This window comes from Cydia amplana, chromosome 6, assembly GCF_948474715.1.
Source record: "Cydia amplana chromosome 6, ilCydAmpl1.1, whole genome shotgun sequence".
In the NCBI taxonomy this organism is placed as follows: domain Eukaryota; kingdom Metazoa; phylum Arthropoda; class Insecta; order Lepidoptera; family Tortricidae; genus Cydia; species Cydia amplana.
Window position 1 is genome coordinate 8,360,393 of NC_086074.1, and position 16,091 is coordinate 8,376,483.

The 16,091-nt window shown below is 37.9% G+C and overlaps 2 protein-coding genes across 5 annotated transcripts in view; both read right to left on the bottom strand.

Annotated features, from left to right (window-relative positions):
• Nucleotides 1–7,939, bottom strand: part of LOC134649135 (partitioning defective 3 homolog) — a 47,286-nt gene extending 39,347 nt beyond the window's left edge. Inside the window, exon 1 of the mRNA XM_063503849.1 lies at nt 7,422–7,939. Within this exon, the coding sequence (XP_063359919.1) occupies nt 7,422–7,541 (120 nt within the window). The 5' untranslated portion in view covers nt 7,542–7,939. The remainder of the gene's footprint in view (nt 1–7,421) is intronic.
• A 5,118-nt stretch (nt 7,940–13,057) lies between these two features.
• The window catches only part of LOC134648752 (Ca(2+)/calmodulin-responsive adenylate cyclase-like), a 104,906-nt gene continuing 101,872 nt past the window's right edge, over nt 13,058–16,091 (bottom strand). For all 4 annotated transcript variants that reach the window (XM_063503273.1, XM_063503272.1, XM_063503271.1 and 1 more), the window contains 3 exons: nt 15,633–15,824; nt 14,155–14,242; nt 13,058–13,584 (listed from right to left, as the gene is read on the bottom strand). In XM_063503273.1, the coding sequence (XP_063359343.1) occupies nt 13,165–13,584; nt 14,155–14,242; nt 15,633–15,824 (700 nt within the window). In that variant the 3' untranslated portion in view covers nt 13,058–13,164. The remainder of the gene's footprint in view (nt 13,585–14,154; nt 14,243–15,632; nt 15,825–16,091) is intronic.

Sequence of the window (16,091 nt, forward strand, 5' to 3'; positions counted from 1 at the left end):
AGCACTCCTAAACCGACGCAGGCGTGTCTCACTCCGCGATTTCGTCGCTTTGCTACAGCAGGTAGCTAAAAGTACATCGGTTCAGCCCCAATTTTGGGGAAAGCCATAAGCTGCGCGTGGCGCTGTCGCCACCTAGCGGCCATATCTGTGCTGATCGTAACAGACGCGTTTTGTTAGAGAGTGAGTGTTCTGTACTTAGTACTATTATTTATTCTGTGACCGACGTAACAAATTGGCCTTGAGAACTGAAGCGGTTCCGGACAAAACCGTGTTTCTATGTTAAATTTAGGAAACCACTCAAAGAACAATGGTTGACTTTTGTTGATATTTGTTCACTTTATTGCCCATTGTTGCTGCTTCTTTTTTACGTGTCTGAGAATTTGAGATATGAATCTGTTGATTCCTTGTGGTCACCTGGAAGATATAAAGCGGTAGTTAAGTTTGATTAGCTTTGTAACTTGTAAAGATTTTGAGATAAGTAACGCCTGTGCAGAATTTGTTTACCTAGTTACCTGTCTGGATTTCATCAGGTATGGAGTTACATACCTACTTCCAGAACAGGGAATCTACTTTAGTTCACCTTTTGTACAGTGTGTTTTCTTATGTGCAATAAAGATTAAATAAATCTGTCAATTCATGATGCATTTTGGGATATATTTTTAAAGTTTTAAGTTTCCATTATTAATATTGCTCCGAGTACGGGATTTAACATTCAAAAAAATTATATTACCTACCTATTTACCTACTACATACGCTATCGGTCAGATAGCTATGCCTAAAAGATATGCGATTTAAGTTCAAAAGAGCCGCATGATGAAATCATTAGAACGCTTGAAACTATTTTACACATTTTTCCTTTTATTTTTCTTGTTTATCGTATGAAAGCTCTCTTTCAAGAAATGAAGAAGAGTTATAAATAAATCGCTAAACATATGTATCTGTAAGCCAATTTAGCCAATACATAATTATTAATTATTATAATTTCATGGTGTCGGCTCGACCAAAAGTTGTAATCGGCTTACGTTACGATTCGACTAAAACAATAGAAACATGAGCTTCGTGTCTCTGCTCTGCGATGTGAATAATAAATTATGGTAGGCATAATCCAAGTTAGTTTTCCTTAACACCGGACCGTGAATTACTCATACTGCCTGAATCACTATAGGTAAGTAGCACCAATTGATATTTAACGACTGTTTTGCTCGGTCTAACATCACATCAAACTATTAAATTACCAGTTACCTATGTCAAAAGTAAAATAATGCTAAAGGTTATATAATAATACTGTGAGCCTATATACGTCCCACTGCTGGGCACAGGCCTCCTCTCATGCGCGAGAGGGCTTGGGCTATAGTCCCCACGCTAGCCCAATGCGGATTGGGGACTTCACATACACCTTTGAATTTCTTCGCAGATGTATGCAGGTTTCCTCACGATGTTTTCCTTCACCGAAAAGCTAGTGGTAAATATCAAATGATATTTCGTACATAAGTTCTGAAAAACTCATTGGTCGGAAGTCGGATGTCATATCCACTCGGCCACCACAGCTTTATATAAAGGTTATATATTTGTAGATAATTAACTTAAAATAATTAAGACAGATAGGTAATAGCTAATATGTATATTAATGCAAAAATTAATCAAGAATTTTCGTTCAGCAAAAAGTTAAAAAAATCTTAGATTTGTTCAAAATGCGACCCGATGTAAATACATAATCGGTAGATACATTTAGATTTTAGATATATAAGTAAGTTATGCATGCGATACACATGACATGACATTATTATTTGCATGTTTTTGTTACCAAACATGTAGTTCTATTTTCAGATATGCATGCCCTCTGGGGGCCGATTTTTGAATTTCGACCACTCGATTTCGTGTATTTCGTTAATTAATATCTCCACTACTAGGCATTTAAATTCTACTAATAGAATTGAAATCGAGTGGTCAATACCAATAGATTCCAAATTTCGATCGCTCGTATTTCAAAAATTAGCATTTCGCCGTTTTCCACCGATTTTCGAGTGACGAAATCGAGCGATCGAAATTCAAAAATCGGCCCCCTGGTAGCAGTCCTGTAATCGAACCCCTATGCACACGTATGTGTCTAAAGAGAGCATTAAGTTGACTTGTTTTTTATAACACTTCCTAAACGAATAGTGCCCCGGAATGCCAATAAGTCTGCCAGTCTAATGTTACACACAAAACGGTGCGGCGAAGGATCTGGTGGCAGTGATAGGAATGCGAGTGCGGTGTCTTTGTCGCATTACTGGACAAGTCAAGACACGGCACTGCACGTGTGCATGACTCAGTTACGAGGACCATGTATGGTACGCCCACTATTTATCTCTTGTAACAATAATACAATTGCGTTAGCAAAAATACGAGTAGGTACCTATGTGTATTTAAACGCCCGCGTCCTTTCATTAATTAAGGTTTATCCTGTTCTTGTGAGTGATAAGGACGAGTATAACTTATTATTGGCTGTAAAAAGTGTATTCCAGCATACCGCACCTCAGAGGTAGTCTTGGACTGTACCAAAATGTTGATAAATAAGTACGTAAGTACTCTAACTCTAAACTATCAGGACCAGAAAGACAAATTAACACCTAAATCTCTTTCCATCGTCCGACAGTTATATGTTCTCTTGAAATTTCTAGTTCGCCTAGTTATAATTTACATACCTACAGCACTTACTCATGGTAAACTTTAAGAAGTAAAACGCAAAGACGATTAGAGACATCTAAACAAGGCTTGACATTTATCGTATACTAATTAGAGCAACATCTGCTACTGTAACGACGATCGGTTTTTGTGCGGCGGCGGCGGCATGTCCTGTGGGTCAAGCGAACGAGACGTAAACGGCTTTAGAGACCGTTGTACTTACTTCCAAACGAGGCCGAACTAGCACGGACACTAAGGCCCATGTGGGCACCATTCCACTAATCCGAGGTTAAGCAGTTAAACCATTAACTCAGTATCAAATTGTACTGGTAACCACATGGTCAGGTTTAACCGGTTAACCCCGGGTTAGTAGAATGGTGCAAGTGGCGCTAAAACGAATAAGTAGTGTGGTAGAAATCTTAAAAATTGCTGAAACTCAACTGAATAATACGAATACATATATTATATAGACAACACAAACTATTATTAGATTATATTCTACTATACGCGAAAATCGTCAAAATTTAATAAGATGATAAATTATGGACATTTGGGATGATTGAACTAAAATTGGCTCTAATTTGGCTTCTTGGACAAATTATCTACTTATGGCCGCGGCTAGAACTAACTTTACATGTAAACATGTAACTTTTCTATTATGTGTAATGAAAAGTATGTTGTACTTACATTATATGTAAGTACAACATACCTATTCAGCTACAGAGTTACTAACACTCTGGCCCTACAAAGTGCAAACTTCTATGTAAATATGTAGAGATTAGATCGCACAGCTGACTACTGACTACATATGTTTCGTAATGGCAAACTAACATAATTATGTAGCTCCAAGTATACCTACTTACTTGATAACTTGATAAGTTAACTTACCTATGGAATAATCGATGGCCTCCACCTCTTTAATTATCGTACAGTGACCTTAGCGTGGTGTAAACGATCCGGTTCAAACGACGTTCAAACTCATCGTGTAGGTCTGTATTTGGCTGCATAATATTTTATAAAGATCTTAAAAAGACACTTGACTGTCTTTTTCTTTGATACACAAATCTGGAATCGCTTCAGTCTCGCCTTAAGTTATTTAAAATCACTTAAATAAAAATATACCGACAACGGCAACATGTGGAAGCCATTATCAACGTACACCGGCCGAGTCGGAAAGCAAAATAATTACCGACAAGTTACATTTTATTACGATAGCCGTAGAGGCTATTTTACTGAATGCTAATATTAATAAATGTAGTGTTTTTTATCAGCCCAGCTTAAACGTAAGAAAAAAATTGAGAGTTTCGTTCGGCCAAAGACCTGCCATCCATCCACTTGATGACCTGACAGGAAACTCGACATATGGTGCTCGGCAAGGCCGGAGATTTTTTTCTGATCACTTGTTGAGATTTATTGTAGGACACTTTGAATGCTTGAGATTTAATATGGATCATTTAGTTTCTTTTAGATTCAGATAGGTATTTATTAATAAAATTCCAACTTGAAATTGAAATTAAGAGTATAAGTTATAGAAGTTGATTTTATTGTTTCTGGGACTATTGTTATGTGTGACCATTAAATTTTTATCGAATAATAAAACTGTTAAAGGAATCCGTCCGAATCACACATGGGTCCTATTGTTATGTGTCCAATTTTATAGTTTTTCTCGAAGAAGTGCTCGTAAAACTTGAAGCTAGACACGAGATCAAATTATATACCTCTTCAGTGATGGATTATCCGAAATGAAACGTGTTGGAGTTATGATGGCTGTCATATTTCTGAGAACCGGTCCCGCGTGCCGGTACAATAGCCGAGGAAGGCGCCGCACATACCTGCAGGGCTTGCCCCGAGCGAGACCCACCAATGTTTTGTCTACCTTCTTATTTTGGTTTTTTACCTTACTGAAAACATGACAAAACTTTCGTGGTACGTGACTTTAAACATAAATCCTGAAAACATGTTTTGTTTCTCAAGTTAATCCTCTCTCTCAAAATAATTTTACATTTCGGTTTCCGGCGCGTAATCCAGCTTTGATCTGGTAAACTGCATGTTGCATCTAAACTCTAACATTCCTAAGCTAAGTTGCTAAGAAGCGTGTCGATTTTATCACATTGTTTCGCCAGTGGACCGGCAGTGGGCTCGTTAGGTCGCGGGTCGACCTCAGCCCTGCAACTTCAAAAACGACGCAAATCTGTACAGGAGTCTCCGTCACTTGTGTTCTTTTTGAAATAAAGAAGTCACTTGTGCAACGGTGCAACCGATCATGCAGAAAGGGGCAAATGCTACGTTTGCCAAAACGAATTAAAGTATTCTAACTACATATTTGCGCAAGGATGACGTTGAGTTGCTAAATCGATGTATGTATGGAATTCATGCATTATGAATTAAAATAATTACTCCTATTCGAAATTGGTCGACCGCTGCAATTATTTTTTTTTCCGTTTAAATTAAAACCGTGTTAGTGGAAACTGGTGCTACTAGTAAGCAGGTGGACCTTAACTTAACGCAATTTAGCGTTCGCGATCATTCTAAAATTACGACAGGTAAGAAGGTAGATGTGGTATTTGTATTATGAAACTAAATGTTGCGTGACTCTTTTTAACATTTAGGTAGGTTAGGACTTGAGCATTTAGGTTTAAATCACAAGCTTACCGTAGCCTGGCGAGCCTTATTTGCTATAAAACTGGTAAGCATGATCTAACAGTTGTAAGACCTCCATTATAACCGCCATCTAGCTGGTAGGCTCTGCCTCGTGTGCGATGCTTCGGCTAGTGGTCCAGGGGTCTATGCTGGTCGTACCTATCTACATCGACAAACGCCAAATAATTCGGCCGAATATTCGGTTCAGTAATATCAGAACCGACTTCGACCGATAAATATTCGTATTCGGCAGACTCCATATTATTTGGCCCATCTCTAATTTCATATGTAAGTATTACTTTATAATTTATATCATCGTTATACATTACATACCGGTAAGTAGGTACATTCCCGAATAATGATATACGAGTAAGTATGTAAAAACATTGAACTCGTAAGGTTCGTACACTAACCTAACATGCAAACGTTAGTAAGTACTGCAACAGTACCTATATCGCAAGGTCGGGGCTTCCTACGATCGCATATTTCTTTGCAACGCCAGTGGCGGTGAAGGCAGGTGCGCTGCAAGCTGCAAGTGATTGTCTATTGCTAATGATGGAAGATAAAGGTCTTAGAATCGAACGTAACGCTCACAAGTGTTCTGTTATTGTTTGATGAAGACGTTAAACATATATTATGTAACATGATGTAAGAGACCGTGACCTAAGGGTAAGGGCGGTAAGGCAGTGATTAAGGTTTTAGTTTAACTAAAGTTTTTAACGGTCTCATTTCTAAAACATAATTAAAAACATATAAAAATTATATAGATTTGCTATTTAACTACCAGTAATCCCGAATTTTCCACTAATCCGGCTCTTAGCGAGATTGTACCTACTGTAGGTAATTTAAAGATAACTAAGCATAAAAATGATAATAAGAAGCCGTTTTCTTAGGCCCCTTAGGGATAAGCAAACGGTATTAGACGTGTTGGTTTACCTACTTAATACTTGCGTAGTGAACATATAATTCAACTTTATATACCATACGCAAGTATGCTCCACTCTCCAGAGACTTCTATTTAAAGTGTTTATTAAATCGGTTACACGCATGAATAGTTCCGATGGAACTTGCACAAGCTTATTTATGGCAAGGATGAATATTCCTTAGGTATAGGAAAAGAGGAAATAGTTTCACTATCTTTGGCAACATTAGCAGGACGTGGTATGTTTATTTGCGTATATTTCCTGCAATTAACGGTAAATGTGTGTTAATAATAAAGCTGAAAATCCGGTCAAAAGGTTTGGTCCTTCGAGCCGGATTTTTTACGACCGTTTCTAAAATAGTAACAAGTTGAGTAGGTTTGAAATATGTAAGTATAGATGCCATATTCGCGCATTACGTAAAATTCGTACAACTATCTCCTATCTTAGAATATAATAACTTAATAAACGACTCAAAAGTGTGTCATCTGCAACCATTACTTATACATTATTATGAAATTAAATTAGCCAGGTAGCTGAGATACGTACTATTTGTGAATGTCTTCTTACTCGTCTATCTATGGACCGGAGTCTTAGTCAGCAATCTAGTTTGACCGCATCGCCTTCTCGTTTCTGAGTAGTCATAATTCCGAATAGATACTTGCATTGTCGCGAAAGTGGTTCTTGTGGCACGACCGAGCATTCCATAGCCAAACGATCATTACGCAAAGCAAAAACAATGGTCTAGATGAGAGCAAAACCTAACTGGAATGCAGGTACCTATGCACGTCATTAAGTAAGTATAGACATATGCGGTATTTATGTAAAATAAAGTACCTACCTGTGTCTAAATGCTGAGTTTTTGTTTACTATTTCCATAATACCTATACTACTTACTTTCAGTTAACATCGGAACTACCAAATTCCATTACAAACATTTTTCATAATATATATCCAGGTAGGTATGTTTAACTTCTACTTCACTATGACGATTGCATATTCGGAAATGCGTTACGTTCGAACTTTCATTCTACCCGCATTGTTTACTATGTCGTTTCGCGTCACGGCCAATTCGAATCGTACGCGGACCAATACAAAAGGAGGGAAAACGCGCGAAAACACGTCCGTGGTACAAAAAGTGAACCAGATCGACGAGTTGTGAGACTTGTGTGTCGTAAGCAGTATAGCGCTACTGACCTGTCCTGTAGCTTTCTTGAAGCGATGAGTGGCTTCCCGCACTAGGTCCCGAACCAGCAGGTCGCCGGCGCCGCAGGGTACCAGCACCCGCACAGCTCCAAAGCACACCGTCACCTTCATATCCTCACAACGCACTATGAATCACCAAAACACCACGCCTCACTCACTCAGTGCTCACCACTGTATCTACGCGCCAACATTATTAGTTTGTGGACAAACTAATACGAGCAAAACACTACCTGACGCACATGGTAAAGGTAACCCTGCACCGAAGCCGCTCTTCGACCACCGACACAAAAAGTACAAAAACACTGGCTTGGCTGTTCGTTTTCATAGCGCAGAGCTAAAATTCAGACAGTACACTTAATTCGGCTGACCTGTATGATTATTTAAAATTCACTGATTGAATACACAAATCACATTCAACATTGGGCACATTTCGATAAGATTACGCGAAATACGGGCGTAGAGTGCTCTGTCAACGGCAGCAACGGTTCAAACGGTTGTAGCAAGGGATATGAATAAGAATTCGTTTGTAAGTTGTGACGGGCGCGGGAGGGGTGCGCGGCGGCGGGGAGGGCGCGACCGGTTCCCGCAGCCAATGGGCGGCGGCGTCAGACAGGCAGCTGTGCGCGTGTGGTGGTGACCACCGCGTGCCGCGTCATCCACTCATATTATTTTACTCACATACCGATTATTTCTCATTATTTTGAATGAAACTGCACCTGATTACGGCAGCACTGACTCATGACTCGCAGGAAACCATGTCAGGCCTCTGCCAATGCGTTGTCCCGACCGGTGTTTCTCGACGAACCTACAGTCACCTCGTACAACTGTCGTATTTGTATGTGTGAGGGTTGGAATGTCATATCAACGCGACTCCCACACAAGCGCGAGCTTTCGAGCTAAAGTTTGATTGCTGGCGGAAAAGCCTAAACTCGATGTAAAAACTAAAGATAAATATTCATCCACAATTTCTAAGCAGATTATTATCTATGCTTAGTCCTTGACAAGGTCCAAAATGTTAATCAATATCACCATGCCAACCGCCTTGCAGGTATCTCAAACAGCTGAACACCTATATTTATTTACATCTTATAGCTCTGACCTACCTTTCAGTCTCGAACTCTCGAATAACTAAGTACTACTACAAATTTCACAATACATACCTACCTATTTTTTTATTTCTTTAGTTCTCATAGGTACCTAATAAAATTAATATTAAGTAATATGGGTAAAAGAAACTTTAAACAATAAAACTGATAGATATAAAATGCGGCCCGTTTCTCAAAACAGTGATTTCCTCCAGACAACCTTTGGGTGATGGAAACAGTGCAAAAGAAAAAAGCATTATGACAATGAGAACTGCCCTATTCTTTTTCAGGCAAATTATTTGATAAAAGGGTTTCTTTTGAATTCAATGTAAGTACCTACATATATTTATTAATTATTGTCCCCCATTGTTGCCCTCGGCGCACTAATTATAGTAATTATTATTATATATTGGAATTAATATTGCATATAAGTATTAAGTACACGTACACATAAACTAATCGCCATCATAAGTAATTATAAAGTTGCATTTTCATTGGCTTCCTTGATTTAATAAAAGTTAGCAGAGTATGAGGCAAGTACCTACACTTAGCACATACTCTTAGTATGAGCTAAGTGTAGGTACTTGCCTATATCAAGTTAGGTAACAACAGCACGCCGAGTGCATCCATATTGCATTTTTAACAATGCAATGCACCACGCGTATCAAATACCTAAATATAGTCGAATCGAATGTGAATCACTACAATAGGCCAAAGGTATCAAATTGCATACATATGCTGTGAAATAGACTGCACACGTCTACTTTGTTTTTATTTGTTTTATCAATTTGAAAATAATCTACTCAGATACCACATTGATCGAAATATTTACAGTCGATTCATGAAATAGTACATTTTAACGAAAACGCCCCTTTAATTAAGGGTTATAAATACTTAATACTGTGTTTTGGTTGATACTTTAGTATAATATATGATTTCAATCTCACATGGTCATTTACCTCGTACTCCGAATCACCCGTTCAAATGTCTCGTGCTTTAATACTATAATTCTTAGTGCTCAATATAATATTCGTTGGCCAACCGTTCATGGTGTTTAAATTCAGGTAGCCGTTAACTCCACGTGGTGTTAAGTGAGACACAAGTTTAAACATCCGCGATAATATTCTCATGGCGTCTCATGGTTCAAGGTAAAGTCATTAGTATGCGGAAAACATAACATACCCGCCGTACCTGGCCCGCGAACCTATGCGTTGTGTCACTACGCTGTTCAGGCAAGTTATTTTGGCATAGGTATTGGATCAATATCCCATTGCTTTTTCAGCACAAAAAATCAGTAGCTATTGGTTTTAATAAAAATTATTGCAATACGCGTATATAGTCACTTAAAAAAAAGTGTCCCAAAATTTTGTATGGATAATTTATTTTTCCAGTTCGTCACGTTCATACAAATAAAAAAATTATTCATACAAAAATGTGACGATCTGGAAAGGAAATCTTGGGACACATTTTTTCATGTATGAGGCGTGAATATACTAATGATTCTGAGTAAAATGAGCCCAAGAAGTCAATATTTTGAACACATTAATGAAATGTACTTTTTTTTTTGGAAAACGCTTATCTCACTCTGCTACCTAGGTACCAACTCAAAGTTGTATGTAGCCTAACGTAGTAACTGTGTATGTATCCCATACTTACATAGTTACCACATTTATCTTTTGCATATCTTTTGATTGTCAGAAAAAAAAGTTTTTTCCAAACTTTGTTATGATAGGTATACGTTTGTGTACTGGTCCGCTTATTCGCAAATAAACTTCGCAAATGGGCAAAGAACAGCGGCGCAAATGCACATTGATGTTTGTACCTCATGATTTCATGAGCTCATAATAAGATTAACATCTTGCGATATCGTGAAATTTGCCACGTGACTATTTTTTACTTTCTATGATCCTATACCAATATGCATTTAACAATATATTATCGCCATGTTCACTATGTCCCTTAAAACAAACAGTTTCAACCTCAAAAATGCCACTAGCCATCGACTATGGATCTTGACAACCTTAATTATGACTAAAGAAATTATAATTTATAAATGAGCTACGGTACCTATAAAGTAAAGTATAGGACAAAATATGTCAAACAATTTGACCCTTATTACAATACCATAAGGTTCAAAAGTGTACATTGGCTCCCATACCATAAAGTAGATGTTAATAATTAATAAACATGAAATAAAATAAAGTACCGGTAATGTAAACCACTTTAATTCCAAGTAATTAATATTGCTTAATTGAATTGAAACAAATACACAATACACTTTCTACGTAAGGCGAAAATTTAATGTCAAATAAATAATCACAAAAGTTACCACATTATAATTTGCTATTACGTTAGTTACTTAAAATCTTCTTACTCTGTCATTTATTCACATTAAAGCTAAATATGTAGGATATGATCAACGCCAGATATAAAAATCGTGCACGAAGTATGATTGAGTATTTATGTATATGATAATAGTCAGGTATTTATAATATGAATTATCTATCATTGGTGAGAAAATAGCTTTAATCTGAATACTATTTAAAACAAGACTTTAAAAAGTAAGTAGAATTTTTTATTCAAATATTTACCATTACTTGAATGAATACTTTTGAATCGTCATCGGTTGTCTCTCAATATTTTTGATATTTTGGATACATATTAAAACGGATTGATTATGTTTTTGTTACTTTGCTAATTCTACAGTTATGTTGAAGTTCAGACCTATTTTATGGATTTAATTTAAACATCTTCAATTTTCATTTTTCATGTAAGTATAGTTTTAGTTTTCAATAAATTTTATCGCCTTTACATATAAATATAACATGATTGAATGAATAATAAATAAAACGTCGATTACAAGCAACTACAAAAAATAATAGTTTGGCACTGCATAATAACAAAAAAATATGAAAATACTGAGGATATAAATAGCAAAAATATCACTTACGTAATTTAAAGTGGAATAGCACTTCATATGTATGTAGACGATTAACAATATTTACAAAGTATAACAACTCCCAAGACTCGCCGGATGCAAGTGCTCCTATATACAAATCGATTGTTTGCCCACTATTATTCCTCAAAGTTCACCTCTGGCAACTAGAAAGAATACTAAACTTAATCCATTTCTAATTTACCCATTTTAATACACACGCGGGTTGCTGCCTGAGAGGCGAGTGCTTGATACAAGCAAGAGTAAAGAAAATAAAACCACAATCACCCGAATATTAGTTCTACGTCTGATCGCCTCAATCGGAATCCACCACATATTGCAGTTACTTGCCCGTTATAGTTTAAGTACATTCTTAGCCAAGAAAAGCGACTAAAACAAATGTTTACAGACTAAATATACATTATATATTATAGTTTTATATTGCAGATAATTATACAGTGTTTACTCTAGTCAACAACAATCGTTACACGAATTGACACAGAAACTTATACAAATAATAGGTAATTGATTGTTCACGAGAATATTCTACAACAAATATTCGCTAGTGGTGTTATGTATAAGTTGTACTGTCAAGTCTCACGGTTCTTTTACTTAAGCTACATTTAAGCCACCCTCAGCCACAAATAAAATTATCTTTGACGCTTAACACTGACGCAAGTAGCGTCAATCGCCAAACATAATTATATATAAAACAGATGTATGGTAACGAAGGCTGGCAGCGTCAGGGTCAAGCGTACCTATTTTCTCGGAGCATATTTTTCGTGGCCTTCGGGTTCGAATATATCTCTCGTCCACGGTGCAGTTTGGGTTGGTTTTGAATATTCGCCTGGCGACAAGGCGGATAATTGATACAATTGTTGCCAATTGCCAATGCTGTCTCACCTTAAATTCATACCAGACGAAGCTTTTAAATACAGTTGTTTGGGTGTCGGTAACAGATCTCACCCTGAACTAAATGAACGAGAGGTCAAGACAATTGTGATGGGTACAATGGCACTATCCATGATGTCTATCTACGTTTAAGTCCTTCAATACAACGATTGTAGAAAAAATAATTCTTCCAGTCTATGGTAACAATACTACTATAAATTGAAATGCAAAAAATATAACTAACTTTAATATTAAGCACATTTACAAGTCGTACTAACCTCCGACAACTGACTGATACTGAAAGACAACTTACAATTTACAGTTAAGGGGCCAGCCCGCAGTCTATAACACTGACTCTTACACAGATTGGTCGGTCGAAGTCAAATTCCTAAACCACGTATCACAAGACAGACCATAGTAAGGTACGTTATTCTAAGTCAGAGCACCTTATAATTGTAGAGATCATCGCATCCTCCCCAACGACGCCATCTCATGGCTTCTCGCCGCTTACTCGATATAATAGTTAGGTATATACTGACAATTTACACACATACGATACATATATTAAAACAGGCACGTCAGCAATATTTAGAAGTCGACATCCAAATACTTCAAATTCAAAACGATCGATATATAACAATTCACAAAAGTATTTTGAGTATTCCAATAACTTTTACTAGCACTTTTAAATAGAGAGCATTCTTCACTTTCGCTCGATGTCACGACGGTTCAGTTACAAGTGAGATTCCTCGATAAGTCGAAACGAAAGATCCACATAAGCCCGAAGCTTCATAATTCCAGCCACATAATGTCCAACGTGGGATCAGACGTCGCTCTCGCCGTCGGTGACGTGCGTGGGCTGGCCGAAGTTCCTCGTGATGCACTCGCTGACGGTGCGAATGTTCGCCAGGTACCTGTGCGCGGGCTCGTCCGAGTCGTAGATGGCGCTGAGAGATTCCAGCGAGACCAGGGCTTCGGAGTCGAGGAGGCGGGAGGAGGCGCGGGAGGATACGTCGTCGTCCCGGTCGAAGTAGCAGGAGTTGACGTCGCTGAGTGCCGCTTCGGCGTCGGTGCCGGCCTCGTTGAGCATGGACACGTTCTCTAGCGCGGGGTCGTCTGTGGTGTAGCCGGTGCTCTCGGGCTGACCGCACTCGCCGTCGCCCTCGCCCTCCGAACACGACGAACTCCACTCCGATTGACTTTCCCCGTACAGAGCTAAGTCTCTATGATTCGTCAACGGAACCTGCGGATTGATGTACTGGGTGAGTATAAGTTTTTATATATCTTATAGCTTTAAACGAGCAATTCTTGTATTTTATTTATACAGGGTGTAATCTAAAACGTGATACAAGATAATCAAACCTGAATCTTTTCATGATTTTGAACAACTTTTACGATGGGGTCAATTTTGTAATATTAAAAAAAAATTGAGCTGTTCCATAGAAATGGTCAAGGAGAGGTAAACAAAAATGTATGGCAAAGATTTTTTTTATTGTTAATTTACAAAGTTGGGTCAACTTTGTAAATTAACAATAAAAAAAAATCTTATCTAAATCATAATAAAAGTTGTTCAAAATCATGAAAAGATTCAGGTTTGATTATCTTGTATCACGTTTTAGATTACACCCTGTATATATATTTCGGGGCTCTAACGATTTCGATTAAAATTGCTATATGGGGGTTTTCGGGGGCGAAAAATCGATCTAGCTAGATCTTATCTCTGGGAAAACGCGCATTTTCGAGTTTTTATCTCACCCAGATATTATATTTATAATATAAATAATAATAGGTCATTGAATGGAAGGTAATTTACCCGATTGTGTAATCGCTCTTGTATCTCCTTTTCTTGCTTTTCTTTTTGAGCTTCTGTGTCTGCCGGCATCTTCCTCTCGCACGGCGGACTGTAAACAAAACCAGATTTATTAAATTCGGTGACTCGATTTAACATTTACTTGGATACTATTTGTTTGATTAGCAGAAGTTGAGAAAATATCTATTTAGTTATATTTAATATTGCTTATTCTAAACATTTTAATGTATGAGGTGCTGAAACGTACATAATAGGCTACATGACTAATTTTCATTTATGGTATCAGTATCAATTGATCGGGTTTGTTTTTAGAATCAAATGTCTATATGGGACCCATTGCATTAAAGTAACACAAAAGTCAAAAATTGTAGTCAAAGGCCGACAGTCGCACTTCACTCGCGAAACGCCCTATACAAAATGACAAGGGAACGTGACGTCAAGGTCTCTGGGAGCCCATCTTGTAGTATGGACAAAACAAGAAAATTGCGTTTTTGTCGGTGAAATATTGCGTTTATGTATATAGTTGCTATACAATATTTTTTTGGATGAAATGTAAGGAATCGAATGGTACCCTTACTTTTATCGTTTTGGGAAGTTAACAAAAATCTTAAAGTTGAAACTTATAGGTTCTGTATTTTTGTAATTTTTGAATATTTTATTTTAATATCCACATTATTGTGATAAATTGCTCGTTTGCTATCTATTTTACTAGACTTTGTTATAAAATTCAACATGTGTCATCATCCCTATTGTGCGTGAAACATTATCCGCCACAGGAGCAGCCGATGCAACGGAGCCACGCCGTTTTATCGACTAAATAGCTAGTGTTTAGTTTTAAGTTTATAAAATACATATGTATGTTAGTCTGTAAAGCTTTGGATTCCTCCGAAAACGGTGCCGTCATATTACGGCCGCTATATAGCGTTGACTGACGTTACTAGAACGTTGTCTATGTAAACAAGATGGCGCGGTTTCCTAGACGGCGTTACGTTACGTTGATTGTCAACGTAACGTAAGATGACGGCCGTCATGACGGTGTCGATAGTTTCGTGAACGTTTTATTAGATAGCGGTGACGCCATTTTGAATAAATGACACGAGATTTGAATAAATGATTCCGTACTACGATTATTTTCCTCTTCTGATGATATTTCATCCTCCAAGTAAATTATAGATGATCAAGCAAATCTTGTCAGTAGGAAAAGGCGCGAAATTCAAATTTTCTATGGGACGTTATCCCATCGCGCCTACATTTTTCAAATTTGCCGCTTTGACCTTGGTGGATGACGGTGTGTTATGACGCCGTGGTACTTTCCACATGTCGCCACCGTAAAGACGGCCGTCTTTTGCTGCCGCTATATGACGGCCGTCATATGACGGCACCGTTTTCGGAGGAATCCAAAGCTTAAGGTATTTGTAATATGGGCCTTGTTGCCTGAATTAAATTTCCAAATAAATAAATAAATAAATTATTCCTGGTACCTTTGCTGCGGCGCGTCCATGGGATCGGGCAGCTGCACCACCACGTCGGTAGGCAGCACGCCGGGGAAGTCCTGCCGCGGGGAGCGCTCGCGCGCCAGCCCCGCGATGGCCGCCAGCCCCACCGCGCGCAGCGGGCTGCTGTTGTTGTTGCAGCTCACACTGCGCACCGGCGACAGACACGGATTCGTCGCTCTAAGATGGGAAAGGATACAATTAGATTCATCGGCAAGGCTGGAAAGTATCCTCTGACTGAAAAGGGGAGACACCAAGTTTGTCTTATCTTATCTTGATAACAAAAACTTATTACAATCGGCATTTTTTACGAATTCATTTTTAATGACCGCAGCCATCCGCAGCTTAATTATATACGTAAAAAATATATTTTTTAGGGTTTTATTTTTAAATAAAAGCCGCACTAAGTGAAGACAATATTACTTACACCTTTTTTAGTAAACCAAT